The sequence below is a fragment of the Alosa sapidissima genome, chromosome 3 (assembly GCF_018492685.1).
Source record: "Alosa sapidissima isolate fAloSap1 chromosome 3, fAloSap1.pri, whole genome shotgun sequence".
Taxonomy (NCBI): Eukaryota; Metazoa; Chordata; class Actinopteri; order Clupeiformes; family Clupeidae; genus Alosa; species Alosa sapidissima.
The window spans coordinates 3,682,887-3,705,257 of NC_055959.1; the positions used below are offsets into that span (position 1 = coordinate 3,682,887).

General features: G+C 45.5%; 1 protein-coding gene across 2 annotated transcripts in view; it reads left to right on the forward strand.

The window, feature by feature from the left end:
• The first annotated feature begins 549 nt into the window (after window positions 1-549).
• col5a3a (collagen, type V, alpha 3a) overlaps window positions 550-22,371 on the forward strand; it is a 73,352-nt gene continuing 51,530 nt past the window's right edge. For both annotated transcript variants that reach the window (XM_042086275.1, XM_042086276.1), the window contains exons 1-5: window positions 550-849; window positions 11,156-11,323; window positions 11,815-12,028; window positions 13,203-13,365; window positions 21,343-21,465. In XM_042086275.1, the coding sequence (XP_041942209.1) occupies window positions 768-849; window positions 11,156-11,323; window positions 11,815-12,028; window positions 13,203-13,365; window positions 21,343-21,465 (750 nt within the window). In that variant the 5' untranslated portion in view covers window positions 550-767. The remainder of the gene's footprint in view (window positions 850-11,155; window positions 11,324-11,814; window positions 12,029-13,202; window positions 13,366-21,342; window positions 21,466-22,371) is intronic.

Here is a 22,371-nt window from a genome sequence, read left to right on the forward strand (position 1 = left end):
TCTCTCGACCTACTCTGGGTTCATACTTGTCGTACTGCCCACAGGTGTTGAGCTGTGTCACTGCTCTGTCACGAAGGTTAAAGTTTCAACAAACTATTGAGCCTTTGGCTGTAAACACATCACAATGAGATTGAATTCATGTAAGTGTGCATAACAATACACTAGAGTTAAACAGCACAGTTGCAGCTGCAGATGGAATTCATATTTCTTCAATAGTGTCTCAGGTACATCTCTTATGATAATTTTAGAGATGATTCTGCATACAGAAATGGACAGGTATCAATTTCCAAATCTCAGTGTGTGCAGAAGGCCTGCACAACAGCATCCTTGAACATCAAGTTGCCAGGAGTAACAAACATGCGTCTGCCAAGGAGCAACAAGTAATTTATGATATGTGTCCTCTGGAGGCACGCTTTCTCATCTGCTCCCTCTGAGCCCTGACACCGTTTTGGGGGAGGGAGCAGGAGGGCTGGGGGGGGGGGGGGGGGAGAGAGAGAGAGACAAGGAGAAAGAAAGAGAGAGAGAGAGAGAGAGAGAGGGCGAAACTGAATGAGACGGACAAACACAGAGGAGGAGAGGAGAAGATCCTCCAAAAAAAGAAAAACACTTCTTTTCCATAGTTGCTAGAGAAACTGCAAGGCTAGGCTGTGCGCGCTCGAGCTGAACTCTCCCACGCATGGCTTCTAAGTTCCAACACATTTAATCTCTCTGCGTGCATCACGAAGTAGACTTGTGCAGAGGCGACGGAGTCTCTGCGCGTTTTAGAGATGGAGCGCGTTAAGGGCACGGTGGTGTGGGGAAGATTACCGCTATTCCTCATCATTCTACATACAGCAGTCACTCAAGGAGGTAAAGTACCTGCAATGAACCACCTGTTCAATAATAATAATAAAAAGTGTCTATTCAATGTCGTCATGTAGGCAATTTGCACCGTTCATGTTGTTCTATTTAGATCACTTCTAGTCTTGTTTTTCGCGATGGCACGTTTAATATGAGTTAATCTTAAACGACAAGTTCTTTTTTGAATGAATAGTAACTTTAACCAGCTAACTGAAATATTTCTGAGATTTCAGTAGGGAGCTCATATTTCGATTTGAATGGGTATTATTAGCGTTTCTGCTAGTCTGAACTTGTTCACTTGGTTGGGATTAGTCTCAAGTACAGGCGATAATGCGCTTTAAAGGCAGGAAGGGTAATGGCCAATTTTTAGAGTTTATTCCGCTACGAATTACTTCCATCCGAGTACGTCTGACCCACATCAACAGGATTTGAGGTAGAGTTGAACAATTCTGTCGTTCTAGTCTGTCTGTATTTAATTTGTCATCACCATGCTATGATGACAGATTGATGAATTAACTTGGCTGAGTTTTCTCCTGTTGAAATCCTTCACGGGCTAGTTATGATGTCATGTTAAAGTGTGCGCGTGAACTTTGGCGGTTTGCTGCGGAACTTTTGACGTTAGCTTGAGAAGTAATTGAATGGGTGATCGCCGAGCACCACCAGTAGATTAAAATTCCAGGAACTACACTGGAGGTTTTAACGTCGATGTGCGCTAATAATACTGTCGATTCAATGCATTAAGAATAGTGGCTTGTTCACTCTGGTGACAGAGGCAACTCGAAATTGGAATTAATTTACACATATTAACAGTGGTCACAGGCAATGTAAGATATGCCTAAACAATAAGAACACTTTACAGCCAACCCTGTCATTCATACTATGCCCCATTTAAGTAGGCTACTTTTACAAGTTTCTTGCAAAATGGGTGGTAGTAGGCCTAGGCTACTGGAAAGATGGTTTTGTGGGGGACTGCAGGAATCCTTGTGAAGGCCTTGTGTAATCCTGCTCAGATATGGCCCTTACATTATTGTGTGTGTGTGTGTGTGTGTGTGTGCTGTAGAGTTAGGTATGAGGCTTTTTATCCAGTACAGCCATACCGTAAATGTTGCCTTAGGGACTGTCTCAACCCTGCAGGAGATTGTCTCTTGCAGATTCTGGTGTTGAAGTCTATAGCAGGTACCCTAACAAGTCCTGACAAATGGTGTTGCCTCATTAGACATTCAGACACTTCAGTGTAGGCCAGTGATGAGACTCTGATCTGGTTTGGCTCTGCGGGTTGTTTAAGTTAATGTGAATATTAAGTTTCCTGTAGAGGACAGATAAGAGCAGTGAGTGAATGAGACAGGGGTTTTGCTCACCTGAGTTGAGTGCACATAAATGAAGATAAAGTGCTGCAGTACACCACCACCCTCTGGACACTTCTGTTGTGATACTGTCTGTGTGTGTGTGTGTGTGTGTGTGTGTGTGTGTGTGTGTGTGTGTGTGTATGATTCCTGAGAATTAAACTTGTGCTTGTGTTGTTCCTACAGCACAGCACTAAAAAAACACCTACTGAGTAGTTTAATTCATTCATAGGAATCACACACACACACACACACACACACACACACACACACACACACACACACACACACACACACACTTACTAAATACATACCTGTACCAGGTCACTTTGGTTACAGTTGTCTGTTAACTGCTAAACAAATAAATGGAAATAATCTTTGTCCATGTAGGAGACACATCTCTGTAGGAGACACATCTCTGTAGGAGACACGCGTAGGAGACACATCGCTGTAGGAGACACATCTCTGGCATATGCTGCTGCCTATTTACAGCATGTGACTTGTGCATTCGTTGTCTGTTGTCACATGTGACGGGCTGAGCTGAGGAAGAAAGGCTTTCTTCAGCCCCTCCACAGCTCCAGATTCCTCTGTTCTCTTTTACACCCTCCACATTTTTGATCTCCCTAAACATTAAAAAAAAATTTCACTCAAAGGGTCCGGAAGAGGGAGGTTTGTTTTCATTTCTTACAGTGTGTCTGCCCTTCATTTACATTTGCGTCCTGCGTGAACCCCCCCCCCCCCCCCGCCCCATCATATCTCTGTCGTGGGACTGAGATTCAGGAATTCGTACGCTCAACTGTCTACAGAGTAAAACAGACTTTGTTCTCCTTTCATCTCAGCCCAAATTAGTTCAGCAGTGGAAATAGAAAGTGAGCACGAATTAAAAACGTATCAAAGGGGTGGGAGGTCGGTGCGGTGGTGGTGTGTGTGTGTGGGGGGGGGGGGGGGGGGGGGGTAGTGGGGGGTGAGTAGTAGAGCTCACATCCGGTCTGAGGCCCTCTGATGGAAAACTTAAACACAGAGTTACAGGGGCTTGTTTTGTCTTTTTTCTTTCTTTCTTTCTTTCTTTCTTTCTTTCTTTCTTTCCTTTTAAAAAGTCTTTACAAAAAAGAGCTCGCTTCTTTAAACAGACCCTCCCCACTGGTGAGGAATTTTGCTATCATTCACTCTGAGGAGCTACGAGGAATTTCCCTACATATTATGATTGTTGATTCAACTCAGCATCACCTAAAGGAGTGCCTCTCTCCAATCTACAGCCAACTGTAAACATCTGGAGGCCAGAGAAAAGCCCCCCCCCCCCCCCCCCCCACCACCACCACCACCACCATATATCTGAACATCAGATGGCCCCTGCTGCCTTTCGGTACACTCATGATGGAAATCCTCATTATTCGAGGGGACCCGCATCCTAATTCAGCTCTGCTATTATTCCTGCCAGGCCCATGGCAGACAACAAGGAGCCCTTATCGCGGGCTCGTATATCACGGACATGCTCGTTTGGAATTTCCACGTTTATCTTCCTTAAACCATCTGCGACCCCATGTTAAACAGTACGAGACGTATAACAGGACCAGTAGAGCTTGTCTCTGCCTACTTTTACCTAGGGGGCCAGAGAGAGAGAGAGGGAGAGAGAGAGAGAGAGAGAGAGAGAGAGAGAGAGAGAGAGAGAGAGAGACATAGCTTATAGATATCCGTTTGTACACCTGGCTGTAAAACATAGGATGTAGCATGTAATATTTATGCCTCAGTGGCACGCCTAGCCCACCCACCTCCCACACGGCGTACGCCCAGGAGGGATGGAGAGAGGGAGGACCACGCCGTGGAAGAGGGGAAGAGCCCTACTGGGGCCTCACGGACATCAAATGCAGGTCCGCGGAGAAGACATTGGAAATACTGGAAAAACAGTAATTTTGTTTTCGTTGGTCGCTGCAGAACACACAGAGGGAGCACCAGGGGTAGGCAGGGTTGGGGTCTGTGTGAAGTGGGTTTTTTGTGTGTGTTTATGTCTGTGTATGTGTGTGTATGCTTGTATGTGAAATTCCCCATTATGGAGTTTGTGTGTGAGAGACTGGGTTTGAGTGTGCATATGTCTCTGTGTTGGTGTTTTGGTGTATATTTGTGTGCAAGTGTTGTTTGTATACTGTGTGTGTGTGTGTGTGTGTGTGTGTGTGTGTGTGTGTGTGTGTGTGTGTGTGTGTGTGTGTGTGTTGGTGGACTGAGAAGGAGCAGAGTGGAGGGGGAGCAGGTGTTTCCTCCACAGGCCCAGCAGTGGTGGGAGAGTCTGGCCGCCGTGCGGTGAGCAAACACGGGCTGAACAAACTGCGGCAGGAAGGAGAGGAGGAGAGGAGAGAAGAGAAGAGAAGATGAGGAGAGGAGGAGAGAAGAGAAGAGAAGAGAAGAGAAGATGAGGAGAGGAGGAGAGGAGTGAAGAAGAGAGAAGAGACGTAAAGAAGAGAGGAGAAGAGAGGGGAGAGGGGGGGAGAGGGGAGAGGAGTAGAGAGGGGAGAGGAGAGGAGAGGAGAAGGGAGAGGAGAGGAGAGGAGAGGAGAAGGGAGAGGAGAGGAGAGGAGAGGAGTAAAGAAGAGAAGGGAGAGGAGAGGAGAGGAGAGGAGAGGAGTAAAGAAAAGAGGGGAGAGGAGAGGAGAGGAGGGGAGAGGAGGAATGGCAGGGCAGGGCTCAGGACCATCAGGCCAGCAGCGTGGGGAGCAGTGAGGGGGAAAGATGCAGATGCAGGGCCCGACTCACCATGAGGGCTCTCTCCAAACACGTCAACTCCCACACCCACTCACAGAAGTACACACACACACAGAAGTACACACACACTTTCAGAAGTACACAAACACATACACACACACACACTCACACACCTTCACACTCGCCTCCCGGCCAGCTGACCCACATTCTGCTCTGGACTGAGTCAACGATCAAATGCCACTGTGTCCCAGTCACTGCAGCCGAGCGCCAGAAGTGTGTTCCAGCAACACGGAAACACAAACACTTCCCTACATGGGGCCAGAATCCCACTCATCTTCCCTCTCACTCACTCTCTCACTCTCTCTCTCAGCTCTTATGCTCTGCTGGGGTGGGCCTGGGCCTGGATCTGGACCTGTCACTGGGCTGTTGGCTGTGAGCGAGGCACTTGCAGATGCTTGGGCCGCGGTTCTGGTTCTGGGGGAGGCGTGATTAGCGGAGCTGTGGGCCGATGTGGACTGGATCCCGAACTCTCGCTCTCGGGTCCCCGAAGCGCCGGTCTGGGCGACTCCTGGCTGCGGCGCTAAGTAAAAGCAGATTCCGCTCCCACTCGATCCTCGCAGCTCAATCAACATGATAGATATCTTAAACTTGTACTTTAACAGCATGACCCATTTCTCTCCTCCTTTATGCTGCACCTCTCTCTCTCTTTTTCTCTCTCTCTTCTGTAGTATATATGCCAGTGTATGTTGGTCTGTGTGTATGGTTGTGTAAATGTGTGTGTGTGTTTAGTGTATGTTTGTATGTTGTATGTTTGTATGTATATGTGCATGTATGCGTGCAGGCATGTATGTGTAACATATATAACACATAGCAAATATTTGGTATATGGCGCCCTTTCTCTCTGTCTCTCTGAATGTCTACCCCCCCCCCCCCCCCCTTCTCCTCCCCCCTCTACCTCCAGCACTCCCTCAGCTCCATTGTTAGTAAGTCAAACCCAGAAGCGTTTGCTGGTGACAGAAGCCGGGGCGAGACGGGAGCTGCTGAGAGACGGGAGTGCTGTAGGGCAGAGCCTCGTCCAGCCTCGTCCAGCCTCGCCGTCGACGAGCTGTTTGTACAACAGTGTGCACGGGGGAGTCGTCGTGTCGTGTTTTGGGGTGCTCGATGGATGCTTGCTGAGTGCGGGCTAGTAAGGGGTTCATTTGGGCGTGTCCTGGGGTCCCATTGTTACCTCAGGGTTTTGTGTTGCTTCACTGCCTCCGCTGTCCGCACGGCCTCGCTCTGAGTCATTCGGGGTCAGAGGTCAGTGAGGGAGCGAGGTAATTCAATTAAACCTGTCCTTCTCCAGAAGCCAACAGACAGCCTCAGTTTCTCTGCCTTTTGAAAGGGCCCAGTTTTTTTCCACGTCGCTGTTTTTTGCCATCAATTTGTTACGCTTTTATTTTGTCCTTCTTGTAGGGTTACTTTGAACTATTTATTTATGGCACTGACATAAAGGACTTTTTGTCTGACTTTGTCATAGATTCGTCTGAAGAAATTATTTAAATCCCTAAAAAGTGCTTTAGACTAGTGTCTCTCTTGACCGTCTCTAAATAGCAGGGTGTGGTGTGTTAGAAGTGGACAATGACGGTCTCTTGCCGGTAGGCGTGACACTGATTTTTAACAGTGTGGTATTGTTTCTGTGGTTGGGGCTTTTAAACCAGGGGAGGAGGTGTGTGTGGGACTCCTGCAAATGCAATTATGCTTTATGTACACAGTAGTATGGTGGCTTAATGTGACCAAAGGCAGACTAAGTCTGCTGAACAGTGTCCAAATATCACCAACCATCCAAGTCTCTCAAAATGTGCACTTATCCTGGAAATGAAGTGACAGTAATGTGCTATTTTAGGAGAAAGATTACTCAGGAAAGCAGTTGTTTTTAATGATTCTTCTTCTTCTTCTTCTTCTTCTTCTTTATTTTAGATAGACAGACAGGCAGACAGACATACAGATAGATAGATACAGTAGATAGATAGATAGATATTTTATGTATCTCAAGGAAATGTAGGCATCCAGAACAAAATAGCACTCACAATACTATACAGATGAAAAATAGAATTGTCAAATGATAGACTATCAACCAGATTTCAAATACACCATGATGTAGTTTACTCTAGAGTATGTGTCCATGGAGGTGACTGTAAAAATGAACAGTATAAACTGGTTACCACCAGTACAGCAGTTACCATTATAGCAGTTTAGCATTTAGCTAAAGGCTACCAAAACCAGTGTCAACTTCCTTTCCCGGTTGACACATTTCTGTCACTCTGTTAGTTCTTGAGTATTATCTTATCTAACACACCTGAGGAAGTGCAGTCTGTTTTCAGGAAGTCAGCCTATCATCATATATCACCATCCCACACTCACTGTACATAAAGCTATGAATTAGTGGTTAGACCATGTGACAAGATAATTGTTGTAGGAGATTTTTGTGGGTATTACCAGCCTGGTCCCACAGCAGTGTGTAGTCCTGTTGGTACCTGCTGAGCAGACTACCTGTAGGTAGTCCTCAATTCTGGGGTCCGACAAGGACAGAGAACACACAAATTGAGCCAGTTCTGGTGGTTTGGGGGCTGTGGTTTTGATGGTCTCATAAAAAGACCCATGTATGTGTATACTTTTTTTCAGCTCTTGCAGAAACACAATGGCAGCCCGAGGAACATGAGGGAGCGTTATTAGGAGTAGAGTTCACGATTGTGAAAGATGAACCTCTGCTATAGCAGGCATGTGAGTGTTGGTAAGCAGCATCTTGGTGCTGGCATGCGAGGGGAGAGCTTGAGATGCCTCCAGATTCAGATCTCTCCACCAAAGCATGGCAGAGGGCCACCTGCTTAGACTCTCATGCTCTTTACGACAGCAGCACAGAAACATTCCCCAGCTCTGTGTAAATGCCCCCATGGAGCTGCTGCTCTGTGGGAACAATGGAAAAAGTGTGTGTGTGTGTGTGTGTGTGTTTATTTGTTTGCACGTGCATACTGTATTTGTATTTGTGTGTGTGTGTGTGTGTGTGTGTGTGTGTGTGTGTGTGTGTGTGTGTGTCTGAGTTTTGTGTGTGAGAAAAATTGTAAGACTTACAGTTACACTACCTTCATGAGAAGAGAATCTGTCCGCCATCTATATTAGTCAGAGTGGGTGTTGCTGCGTGTGAGTAACCCTGGGCTGGTATACTGTTCATGATTGGCCTCCCCAGGTCCCTCATGCACTGCAAACAGCTTGATATCTTGCACAACTCTTTTGGAACTTTAACCTATTTCATTTTCATGAATCTTCCTTTCATATTTCATCACAACTAAAATAAGTTAAACCAATGTGAGAATTAAAAAATGTTTATTTTGAATCATTTAGCATATTTCTCCCGGGGGACTCCGGCTATCCTGGCTTGACTGTCTCGGCCTTTGTGTGAATCTGGCTGTTTGTTTAGGAGTGTGTGAGAGTGCAGACATGCAGCATGTGAGGATCTGGCAGGTCACTGTGAAAATCATTCTCGCCGGGGAAGGGAAATTCCCCCCCCCCGCCCATTCCATCCCGATGTTCTGGGTACTCGGCCCCTCCAGGCCTCGGTCTGCTTTCTTGGGCCTGTGGACAGACACTGCCAGAGGCTAGCTGTTTCACAGGAGCGCACCAGTTAAACCTCTCCTGCTGATGCTGAGTCACCTAATTAGCCAGCTGCATCTTGGGATATCACTTTTCGTCTTCTTTGCCACAGTGTTTTGTTTATATCCGCGAAAACCCCATGTGTGAATCCTCCTTTGCTTGGCTGCGTTTTGCTTGTAATCATATTATAAATTTTTTTTTCCATGTCCGAAGGTCAAGGGGGCATTGAGTGTTTTCACAGGACAGAGGTTTTCATTGGCCGAAGAAGGCTTCAGAGGGATGGTTGGGGCTCTCTTGGGTGATTGAGTTAGCATGTTTTCCATGGAGATGTCAGGTGTTCTCTTTGTCACATAGGATGCCAAGGTCTCCTAATGTGGTTCATACAGCCACTTATTAAAGGAGAATTCCGGCAATTTTTCACATAGATCTCTGTTTCACTGCTATGTGCTATACTCTGGGGCCATGAACATGGGGTCTCTTGAACATGCTCCCAGAGTGTAGCACTATAGCTCCAGCCGTTGGCTGTAGCAACTTGAGCTAGGTACAACTGACTGTTTTCGTTTTTTTTTCCCGTATCGACAGTACTTGGTGACCACGAGAACCAGAGATCTATATGTGAAAAATCGCCGGGATTCCCTAACTGATATAGCACTGTATTTGAAGCAGAAGTCCTATAGAATAGATGAATATAGTCATAAGTAGTGATATCTATTGAAAATGCAGTATAGTTCAGCAGTGAAACTGCTGTGTGTGCACTTGTGTACACTTTAGATTGTTGTTTGCAGGAAGTTAACTCTGGGATTATTTATTTACAGAAATTGTTTTTCTCGTCAGAGGCTGTCTTGACTGTAAATAAGTACCTGATGTTTCCCATTGTGTCTTGTTATCCGTGGCCATGGCCATTTACAGGCTTGTTGCTACGCTTTGTGCACGAGAGCCGAGCAGCAGCACATAAAAGGCATGCACCGTGCAAATAAATTACACCGTAAAATGCACAAGGCTTTTTCATGCCTGGCAAAGGGGAGAGGGAGACTTGGCATTTGGCAAATGGTGCCCACATGTTTAATTAACTTTGAGTTGGTTGTGTGTGTGTGTGTGGGGGGGTAGTTTGTGTGTGTGTGTGTGTGTGTGTGTGTTTGTCTGGGGGGTAGGTGATGAAGGAGAAATGGAGGGCAATTGAAATTTAGGGCTCTTATTTCATTTTAATCCCCAGAATGCTTTGGATTCCTAAATGCTGAATTCTCACAGAAAGAGCCAGACACTCATCCCTCAAGTCTATGGCCAAGTTAAGTAGGGTGAGTTTAGTGGTGTTCAACATCCGACACACTGTTAAGTTTGTGTGTCAGGAGTGCAGGAAAAATGCACTTTTGTTGCAAGGTAAATCTGCCTCCCAGGAGAGCGGACGCCGGTTTTGACATTTTAAGAGGAAGAGTTGGGACGCAGATGGAGACAGAGGGAGAGATTGTAAGAGTGAAAGGGCTACGAGACAGAGTCTAAGCCTGAGAGACAGAAAAAGAGAGAAATACAAGGGAAGAGAGAGAGACAGACAGAGAGAGAGAGAGACAGACAGAGAGGGAGAGAGAGAGACAGACAGAGAGAGACAGACAGAGAGGGAGAGATAGACCGAGAGGGAGAGAGAGACAGACAGAAAGAGTGAGAGGGAAAAGGAGCATGATAGAGGACTAAGAGGGAATCAGAAAATAGAGCCCTTGCAATAGAGAGAAAGAGATGGAGAGAGTCAGGAGGGTAGAAAGAGAGACAACTAGAATGAGTAAGGATGAGCTACACCAGGCACGTAACTGAAACGTTCTGTTCACGTTGCGTCTGCTGCAACAATTAGCTTCCACTGTAATCAATGGAAGTAGCTACACCAGACGTGATAGCGGCGCGTACTAAAGAAAAAAATACACCCTTCATCTAAAATGTATTTTACACATAGCGTATGCTGCAACAATTAGCTTCCATTACTTAAAATGTATTTTACACATAGCGAACGGAACGCTTCGGTTACACGCCTGGTGTAGCTTCCCTGTCAGAGAAACAGAAAGAGAGACAGATCAAGAGGTAACAACGGCATGCATCTCTGGGACGAGAGGGGACATATCCCTTCCTCCCTCCTTCCCTGGTGATGGCCTCAGGCAGGTGTCAGCTGTCAGGTGTGGCCGCAGTCTGATTAAGGAGCGCACTCAGTGCCACGACTCCATCCGTCTATCCCATAATAATACCCACAGAAGGCCACCTGCTGGCCTCAAGTGAGTCAGACCACATCCAGACTGGAACTCCCAACAACAGGAAGTTGTCAGTGAGAAAAACAGCAACCAAAAAAAGGCAAAAGAAAGCAGATTTGCAGTTCTTAGGACTTGGCCGGAGCTCAACACAATATCATTAGCTCAATCTTCCCCGTGTCTGCCAGCACTGTCGCCGACACAGCGGCATACATCTGCAAGATATTTGAGCGAATGTACCATGTAGCATGTGAGTTGTTTTGAAACAAAGTGGGGTGGAGGGATTTGTGAGCAAACAACATTCAATCACACCCCTCCATGATGTAGATCATTGGTTTGGCGCGGCCCTGATGGCTGTTGCCAAATGAGATGGAAACGTTAGAGACGACGGCTAATGGTTTCCTCTCGCTCTCCCGTAAACAGCCAATCTGGTGGACGTGCTGCGGGGGCTGGAGCTGTCGGACAAAATGGTGGGTGTTTCCGTGGAGGCCGGCCTCTGCACCAACAGGAAGGACACCGAGGAGGTGGACTACGCTTTCAGGATAGACAAGAGAATTCAGCTCAGTGTGCCAACCAAGCAGCTCTTCCCAGGTTGGGCCACTTCTTAAGCCGATTTTGTCATCAAGTTTTACTCAATTTTTAATGTCATCATTTTACTCAATGCACTTTTACATAGTTATGCTGGATATGCAAGGTCAAGTCTATATACAGCATGTGTACACATATAGATCAGAATGTGAATATGAACAGAGTCATCAGTTTAGTACATTTAAGTACAATGCATTCCATGACCCAGCAAGTTACAGAAAGTATTCTAAGCACAATGACAAACACTGCCAGAACTTGCATGGCAAAATTACTGAAATTAAACTATATTACATGGTTATACTACTTATTACTTCCATGACTATATTACTATGATGTGCCCAAATGGCTTTGGTCACATACATTGTTGAATCTAGCATGGAGAATGTAGAATCTTTTCTGGGAGAGTTTTTGATTGTTTTGACTGTTTTGTTCCCTTTGGTTGTATCTAATGTGAAGACAGATGAGATTTTTTGTTTCTGTGTCTCATCTCTCAGACTCTCCCTTCCCGGAGGACTTCTCGGTGATGGCGACGGTGCGGGCGAAGAAGCGCTCGCAGTTCTTCCTGCTCTCGGTATACGACGAGCAGGGCATCCAGCAGGTGGGCCTGGAGGTGGGCCGCTCGCCCGTCTTCCTGTACGAGGATCAACATGGCCAGCCCTCCCCCGACCTCTACCCCATATTCAAGAAGGTCAACCTCGCGGACGGGAAGTGAGTTAGCTCAAATGGACTAGCCTTGTTCACACCAGACTCTTCTCAATTGAGAGTGGGTCTGGAAAAGGTTCACTGACTTTAGACTTCCAGCAGGGGTGTAACTAGCTAATGATAATAATAATAATTACCAGTTTGCAACAAAGCATTAAACAGTATTTTACATAAACAAATGTCATAGCATCATAGCAACAGATAGAGGTTGGACACTATTGTTTCAGAACAGAACAGAACAGAACAGAACTATATATCTACGGCTCTCATTTACTGATAATGAGTGCAGCCACACATCCAACTTGGAATTTCAAACTCTGGATACTCTGGGTTTGAACGAGCTTATGAGTCGGGATATAACTTTAGGGTGCGTTCCATTTACAACTTCCTATTAGGAGCTTTGTCAAACAATTCGGTGAGCGACTTGGAACAAATGGAACGCGGCATAACTATCACACTATTACTCTATGAGATCTAGCACAGCCTTGAAACTACCTCTAGCACAGTTTCTCTCAATGAACCTTAAAGATGCTAACTATTGATTTGTGTTGTTTTTCCCAAAGCTTTCGCCCAGAAGAATCACACCTTTACTTAGCGTACTGAGAGGACTCAGCTGTTGCCCTGCAAGCAGCGCCATTCCAAAGGAAATGCAGGATAGCTCTCCCTTGTTTGCACATTGGTTGAATTCTTACACATATAAAAGAACAGAGAGTCCAAAAGTGCAAACATTCAGCTACTCTTTACTCAGCTTTCAGGGGAAATAACAGCCGGGGACCCGAAGACACACACTGTGTTTGCTGAGTAGAATTGTTTCCACAACCAATGTTGCCTTAAGTGGGTCAAGTCAACACATTTTTATAAGTAAGTGTTTGCAGAGAGGGTATAAATTTGACCTCAATTTAATTGATCTCTGACCTATGGGGTATATAGCATTAGCTGATGACACTACGCAGACGACCTTTTCACCTTTGCTGCTTTATGGCCGTGAAAACCATGCTCAGATGTGACATGATCTACCTCTACATCAACAACCCTTACTTTTGCCAGCACCGTCAAAAGAACCTAAAAGGAGTCCAATATGTAGGATCAAAGAACAGCGCACAGTGTGGCGACACAGACTCAATTGAACCGGCCTCTCCACGGTAGCCTTGTCTGACACACATCTCCTCCATCTCTCCAGGTGGCACAGGATCGCCTACAGCATCCGGGGCAAGTCCATCACCCTGTACCTGGACTGTAAGGAGGTGCAGACAACAGAGCTGCCCAGAGGAGACGGCCCCGTCGTCAGCACAGATGGAGTCACAGTCTTCGGGGCCCGTCTGCTGGATGAGGCTGTGTTTGAGGTGAGACCTCCCCCCCCCCCCAGACTCTAAAGTGGCTGGCAGCAGGTTTTTCTATTGTTTTCTATGGTTTGGCAGCGGAACGGTGGCAGCGTTGCGTTAGGTGGGGATCACATTGGCCAGCGGCAAGCATAACGCAAATCTCAGACCCTAATAAGTTCTATCTCGTTCCTAAGTAACACAAACGGTTTGCCTAAACTGACAATTGAATACGCTCGTATTGTCATCACGCAGCTTGTTCAACGCTAGTGTTCCTGGTCAGTGGAGCGTTACTGTAAGTGTGTTGTAACGGCATCTTCTGTTGTATTCTGCTCCTAACACCTTCACTCTGATACTGAAAATCTCGCTTGCCCAATAATAATAAGAATTTTAACACACACATAAATCCCTCTCTATTAAAACATGCTGATTCACTAGGTTCAACACCCAACCGGGTCCGTGTAAACACTAATTACTAGGGCTGTCAATCGATTAAAAAAAATAATCTAATTAATTACATACTCTGTGATTAATTAATCTAAATTAATCGCATATATAATGTTTGCTGTGAAAGTATTTTAAATATTTAAATTCAAATGAATCATTGAATAATCAGCATTAGTGACATTAAAGTTCAAAAACTCTTTTATTATTATTTTCACTGTTCAAATAAAAGGTTTTTTTTTCACATACAAGGCATTTCAGGCCACAGATATAACCTAGGGGACACAATGAAAATTAATTAACACTCCCCTCAATGTCAACACTTATTTCTTTGCATTGATGTGCGACTATACAGTAGAGTTGATGAACTCCGGTGATATGCAAATTCCTTGCTGCAGACATTGCAGAGGACTTTATTTTCAACACTTTATTTTTTATCAACATCATCAGGCCATTTTTTAAAAGTAAATGTTCCAATAAATGATCCAGGCAGCACGTTTTCTTCTCTCCTTTATTTTACAGTCTGACTAGAACGGCTCGGGGTCAAAGGTCATACGGAATCGATTAATCTGCACTAATTTTTTTAATTATTTTTTTCTCAAATGAATTAATTGAAATTAATCAGTTATTTTGACAGCCCTACTAATTACATTAACAATAGCGGCAGGTTCAAACACACCTAGGAAAATAGCTGCCCGATAACTGTCCAAAGTGCGTTGCAAGATGGCCGCCGAACAGGGCTCCTGTCTAGTATTGACCCTCCAGAGTGTTTCAGTGTTCCCTGATGCTACACCACAGCTTCAAGGATTTAAGGATTCAAGGAATCATTATTGTCATTGCAACATTTACATGTGGGAGCGAAATTTAGTACTCAGGTCCCGTTTGATTAAACAAACACTTATGTGTGCTTATTATAGCAATGACTGTATACAGTCATTAGCTTACATACACGGCATGCTTATTCACTGCTTATATACACACTACTTTATTATATTACTAGGAGGTTTGTAATGTCCATGTGTACTTCTGTAATATTTTTAAATGTTTACACCAGGGTTGTGCAAAATTCAAATTGCAATTCTGCTTCCCGTTTGCTACCTCAATTGAAATCCAAGTGAAATACAAGAATTGAATTGGAATTTAATAGCCAGTCAATTCTGGAATTTTGCACAACCCTGGTTTACACCTTGTTATGTAACTTAAGAACAGCAGAGTCCTCTGACTCTGCAGGCAAACACACGATCATTTAAGTGACGTGTGCTTTTATGCTTTGTGTCGTGGTGGCAAAGCTGTGTGTGCATACTGTAAGCAAAGCTGTCTTTATTTTCCCCTGTAGCTGGAGGCATGGATGACTTTTATGGTTCTGTCCCAGAAAGAGCTATTTGAATCTCCGCTCCAGAATAATCAGTCTTGAAAGGATCTTACATATTTTAGGTAGCAGAAGTGAGCCAAATAGGAGTTGTTTGTTGTAACTTGCACGGGTGATGGAGTGCCTACATTTTTATGAGCCGTTTATGCCCTGGAAGTATAAACTATGTAACAGTCAAATAAACCTTGATATTGGGCCAGATCCCATAGCCTACCATTGGTTTGGAGGCTTTTCAAAACTACCTTAAGTAGCCATGATCTGTTTGTAGTGACCGGTTTTCATACTTTCATACTTACAATGGCACATTTTTTTTCTCTCATAGTTTACGAATATGAATAGTACTTGTTTAAAATTGTATCATGAACACACACATCAGAAAATGACTTCACACATTGCAGATTGTGAGCCAAATAGGAGTTGTTTGTTGTAACTTGCACGGGTGATGGAGTGCCTGCATTTTTATGAGCCGTTTATGCCCTGGAAGTATAAACTATGTAACAGTCAAATATACCTTGATATTGGGCCAGATCCCATAGCCTACCATTGGTTTGGAGGCTTTTCAAAACTACCTTAAGTAGCCATGATCTGTTTGTAGTGACCGGTTTTCATACTTTCATACTTACAATGGCACATTTCTTTTCTCTCATAGTTTATGAATATGAATAGTACTTGTTTAAAATTGTATCATAAACACACACATCAGAAAATGACTTCACACATTGCAGATTGGCTTTCGTTTACCCGCCATTTTAAATCTGGAAAAAAAGCAAGTAATCTATTACATTTATAGGGGGTTTGCCAAAGCAGTCATTTAAGCTAATTGAATTCTGATTAAGCTAAACTGTAATTAAGTGCTCCCTCCTTTCAAATAATTAGGCATGTTTTGGAAGTACGCAGCATAATGTTCAAATGGCTAATTATCAGAATGTACTGTGTGCCGGGGGTAACAGGATAAATGCTACCGCTAATGGAAGCCATACCCGATGAGTTTGTTTTGCAATTGGATGCCACTAGCATTCAATCACATGGGGCCAAGTATTTTGTTTCCAGTTTTGTGTGTGTGAAAGAGACTGAACTATATAAACTGTATGTGTGTGTGTGTGTGTGTGTGTGTGTGTGTGTGTGTGTGTGTGTGTGTGTGTGTGTGTGTGTGTGTGTGTGTGTGTGAGTGCGAGAGAGAGAGAGAGACAGAGACAGAGAGAGAGAGAGGGGGCGAGAGAGAGGGGTACTGTCAGACATTACAGCTACATATGAAGTCATTATACAAATAATCAAGCTTGTCTTTCTGTCTTTCTCTGTCATGTGAAACCACCATTGAGACTCTAAAAACACATACTGCTAAACTTGTATACTACACATTCCTAACTACAGCTCTGTGTTGCTTTGCCATGTTTATCTTAAACTGCCGTTAAGGAACCATTTTTGTAGAACCTGAAAATCCTAAGGTATGTTCAGTATTCAAAATATACATGTATGGAGGTCGTCTCTGTGTCTGTGCACGTGCAGCCACTGAGCCTGTGTGTGTCATGACAGTGCCGGACAGTGATGATGAGAGGGGAGCAGACCGTAGGGGCAGTGATGAAGAGAGGGGGGCAGACCGTAGTGTTGCAATTCCACTTGTCCACTGTTTCCACTACCTTGATATCTTCACTTTGTTTGAGTGTCCTCATGTGTTTTGTGTGTTTGTCAGCTGGGGTTATCTGTTTGAGTGTCCTCATGTGTTTTGTGTGTTTGTCAGCTGGGTTATCTGTTTGAGTGGACAAATGGATTTTGTTTCTGTCCAGTATTTTTTATTTATTTTTGCTTTCAGAAGACCCTGTCCGAATTTTTATTCAGATGGGCTCTGTGAGAGTGAGTGTGAGTGCTTACCTGGACATCTTGACCAGTTATTGATCCTTCTTTAAGCGGAATGTCTGTTATTTGTCTGTCAGTGCTCTCTGTGCCCTTTGGCAGACAGGCACTTCAGCCTCTGCGTGAAACCTGTCTGAGCTATCTTTGAGAAATCACTGAAGGAGACATCCGATACAGAATGGCCCTCACATTACTGGGTACAGCTTCTGCAAACTCTCTCAAATGTCTGGGTCAACAGTGTGTGTGTGTGTGTGTGTGTGTGTGTGTGTGTGTGTGTGTGTGTGTGTGTGTGTGTGTGTGTGTGTGTGTGTGTGTGTGTGTGTGTGTGTGACTGTGTGTGTGCTGGCCGGCTGGCTGGAGGGTGGAACATAAGCATGGTCTACTTTAACCTTGTTTCTGATCTCTTTGTTTCTTGAGCTGGTCTCCTAGCTCCTAGTTAAATGGGGCAGAGGAGAGATCCCATATCTCCCTTTATCCTCAAGGCCTTTTGTCTGCTTGGCTCATGATGGAGAGAGACAGAAAGAGAGAGAAAGGGAGAGAGAGAGGGAGCGAGCGAGAGAATGAAAGAACAGAAAAGACAGGGAAAGATAGAGGAGAAGAGAGAAAAAACAGGAAAGACAGATGGAGGAGGGAAGCAGAGAAGAAGAGAAGGATTAACAGAAAATCAAGTAAAAGGAAAAGGCCAAGAGAGAAAAAGAAGACAAAGAGAAAAAGAGAGAGAGAGAGAGAGAGGTGGAGGGAGGAGAGACTGTCTCACAGACTTAATAACAGCTGTCTGACTGTCTCCACGGAGACCAAGTCCAGCGGCAGACATGGCCTGAGTACATGTTCTGTATAGGTTAGCCCAGCCCAGCAGCACACGTGTCAACTTCTCCTTTAATGAGTTCGCTCAGCCTCCAGCTGTCAATCACCTGACTCATAAACCCTCCCACGCCATTACTTTGACTCATAAACCCCTCCCACACGCAGCTGTTATATCCACAAACCCCTCCCACATATTATGATATCCACACACACGCTTCCTGGCCCCTCCTACTGAGACACACGCCAACTAGCATCACCTCATGTAACCCTTTCATAGTGGACGGCTCCCTGTAGCACTAAATGTTTACCGAGATTAGAGTAGGCCCTCCCACAGTATTCCTCTATAGATGTAGCATGAGGAGGTTTGCCTTTCAAGAGCTTGGATGTATAAATGTATGTTTTTGTTAGTGAGGCGGCCGAGCCTGCCCTGTTGGTCTGAGACTCTCAGTGCGATTAATCTTCATACGGAGAGGCTGTCAGAGCTTTTGTGATGACTAATGCTTTTTGATTACCACCAGGTTGGTCTTACACTTTCCAGCCTCTCCCACAGTAATAGACACAAGAGCACACACACAGACAGACACATAACCCCCCCCCCCTCCCCCACACACACACACACACACAAACACACACACACACACACACACACACACACACACAAACACGCACACACTGTGCTGTCCTTGTGGTTTTAATTTAACTGCATCTGGGTCAGGACTCCCTGACCCTGGGTGAGGCTGGTACTGGGGGAGGTGAGAGTTCGGCCCATTCTCAGGAACTCATACTCCCAGGCCTCCGGTTCCGGGGGGATCCAGGGGCTTGTGTTCCGGCCCAGTTGTCCCAGCGTGGGAGAACCGGCATGGGAGCCTGGGGACTGTGGTCAAAGCTAATGCCTCTATTGCTTCCAGATTGCCTACAAATAGCTAAAGCCCTTTTGGAAAAGGCTTTGGAGAGATGTCAGTGATGTGTTCCATTGCACATCACACACACACACACACACACACACACACACACACACACACACACACACACAAACACACACTCTCAGTTCTCACACATAGACATGTTTACTCATGCACATATACTCAACACCCACACATACACATACAGTATGCACACACACACACACACACACACACACACACACACACACACACACACACACACACACACACACACACGCATTCTCACACACTCATGCATATTAAAGCAAACAGCCACCCAGCTCTCTGCAGGCCTAGGCCTGTGTGTTCCTCTGCATCTGTTTTCCTAGACCCAGATAAGATCCAGGCCTGTGTTTGTCAGGCCAGCCCTGTTACTGTGCTCCGATTACAGCAGCCACTTTCTGTCAGTGAGAAGGGAAGTGCTGCATGAGACCCCGGGTTAGCGTCTAGTTGACTTTACTCCTTTGGCCATCAGACAGCGGACTGGATATGTATTGCTATGTGTGTGTGTGCGTGTGCGTGTACGTGTGCGTGTGCGTGTGTGTGTGCGTGTGCGTGTGAGAGAGATTTCTGCTATGCTGCAGTGGCTGGGTGACAGAGGTGAGATTTGTTGACAAGGCGGTTGTTGTGAATGCACTCCTCTCTCATAATGGCTTCTGACAGAGCGCATTCAGGGGTGTTAGCAGCATGTTTTTTCCTCTCTCTCTCTCCCTCTCTCTCTTTCTCTCTCTCCCTCTCTCTCTCCCTCTCTCTCTCTCTCTCTTCCCTGGACAGCCTCTCTTGGCAAATGTGAACTGAACTTTTTTTGTGCCTATATTGGATTGGTTCGCTGGTGACAGCTGGGCTTTCGTTCGCACAGTCACCATGGTTACATTGGCATGAGGACACTGGAACGGGAGCACACCTGTGGGGTTGTTGCTGTTGTGTGGACTGACTCAAGAACAGCAGTAGTGGCTGTGAGTCATACAGCCCCCCAAACCCCTCAAACTGCCAAGAATGTGTGTGTGTGCGTTTGTGTGTGTGTTTGTGTGTGTGTGGATGTGTGTGTGTGTGTGTGTGTGTGTGTGTGTGTTTTGCCAGGGGGCGGGGGGGTTGTTCACAACACAGACTTGAGTAGGGTGTGGGGGTTGGTCCGGTTGGTCCTCTCTTGTCACTATGGACACAAAGGCCAGCGTGGAATGCTGGGACAGATTTGCTCGCAGGGTGACTCCCAGTCATCCGTACCCAAGTGGCAGCAGACATGCCCAGCCAGTGGAGACAGCCCGATAAGAGCGACTCCAGCCGTGATCAGGGACACGCAGCCGGTCAGCCATGAGGCCCTAAAGCCCGTTAATTCCCCACATGTGCCCAGTGCTTTTGAGCCGCGGCCTCGCTGAGCTCGGCCTTTGATCTCTGGACAAGACGGAGGCCACTATATCTCATTATATTCTTTACGAGGGCGTTACAATATTGGTACTTAGTGCTTCACATGATGAGAGACAACTTTGTTCAAACTAATAAAGTTATTATGATCTCAGAATTGTTGTGTTGCGCTTTGCTGCTGGTTTGTTGTTTTCAGTGTGATCCCCTTCCAACAGAGGCAGAGACATGCTGTCATTTGATCCATTTCTTATGCGTGGGAAGGCATGGATGAGAGAGTGTTCTCCTGAGTGAAAGGCCTGAGTGAGAAAAATGTCCGTAAACGGATTGTGAATATATAATTTTGCTTGTCTTGCTTTACTCGTAACAAAGACAAAGAGAGAGCCATTAACAAACATTCAGTCCCCTCACTGACAGCCCAGTTGGGTCAGTATTTATTAAGCGTTCCATTTCACTGCTCACAGCAAAGCATACTCTTTTGATTTAGATTTCTTCCTCAGTGTAGGCACCCTGTAATTTGCAAAGTATTGTCAACAGCAAGCGGCAGATGCATAATAAATCTATGGGATTTAGATTCACAGTCGCAGCGTGTATTTGTCATGTTTATTGTCATAAGCCCTTAGAGGCCCCCAGAGTAGCAGCACACTTGGTTTAGTGGCTCAGCTAGGCAAGGGTGCGTTGGGTAGTGTGTGTGTGTGTGTGTGTCTGTGGGTGTATGTCTGTCTGTGGGTGTGTGTCTGTGGGTGTGTGTATGTCTCTGTGTGTGGGTGTGCATGTATGCGTGTGTGTGTGTGTGTGTGTTGATGTGTAAACAAGCTGTGGCTTTTGGTGACAGGGGCAGTGACAGAGGCGGTGGCAGCATACAATTGGAGAAGAATGCAGCTACAAGGGGCGTGTGTGTGCGCATGTGTGTGTGTGTGTGTGTGTGTGTGAACCTCGGGAACAGAGAACTGGAAGGATATCAGATAGTTAATTTACTTGGGAGATGCATTTTATGATATATAAGAAAAACAGCATTTAATTTGCCTTTACAATGTTAGATGCATCATTGTTATATGTTTTGTGTTTCAGTGTTTGCTGTTTGTTGCTGTTTCTTGAAATGTTTTTTTTTATGATCTAAAATCTCTCTCCTGCTCTGTCGCTGAACACCTTTGTAATTTCTGTATGTGTGTGTGTGTGTGTGTGTGTGTGTGTGTGTGTGTGTGTGTGTGTGTGTGTTTTGGTTAACAGGGAGATATTCAGCAGCTGCTGATTGTTGATGATCCCCTGGCCGCAGCTGACTACTGCCTGCACTACATCCCGGACTGCGATGCCCCGCTGCCCTACAGTAGCCAGACCCAGGCGCCTGCGCAGGTGAGCCCAGCACCCGCCACTGGGGGGAGACACTCCCCGCGGCCTGGTCTCCCTGTCCGTCTCCATCCTCTCTCTCCTTCCTCTCTCTCTCTCCTCTCTCTCCTCCCTCTCCCTTTCTCCTCTCTCTCTCTCTCTCTCTCAAATCAAATCAAATCAAATGGTGAGATAAAATATAGAGATAAAAATGAAATAATGAAAAGAAAAAAATAAACAAAAGGATAAATGGTAACTGCTACTAAAAGGGCAGTAATAGCTACAGAAACAGTGCTATACTGCAGAAAAATAAAAGGGAAAAACTATCTCTCTCCGTCGCTATTTCTCTCTCTCTTACTCTCTCTCTGTTATTGGCTCTCTTGTTCTTTATTTTCTTATTCTTTATCTCCATTCTCTTTCCCTCTTTCTTTTTTCTGCTCTCTTGTTGTTTATCTGTTGGTCTCAGTCACTTGCTGTCTCCCTCTCTCTGTCTTCCTCCATCCCTCTCTCTATCTCTCTATATCCCTCTATCTGTCTCCCTCCATCCCTCTCTCTATCTCTCTATATCCCTCTATCTGTCTCCCTCCATCCCTCTCTCTATCTCTCTATATCCCTATCTCTGTCTCCCTCCATCCCTCTCTCTATCTCTTTATCCCTCTCTCTGTATCTCTCTATCCCTCTCTCTGTCTCTCTCTATCCCTCTCTCTGTCTCCCTCCATCCCTCTCTCTATCTCTCTATCTCTCTCTGTCTCTGTGTCCTTCTTTGTCTCTGTGAAATGTCATGACATTTTGACAAATGTTCTCCCTGATGGATGAATCCAGTGAGTGTGTGGCAACGACCGTAGTTGTCTATAGCAAAGCAGTGTCTCTGTTTTCAGGAGGCTTTTTGGGCCCTTCCCCGCACGGTAGTTCTATTTGATTGGGTGCATTACT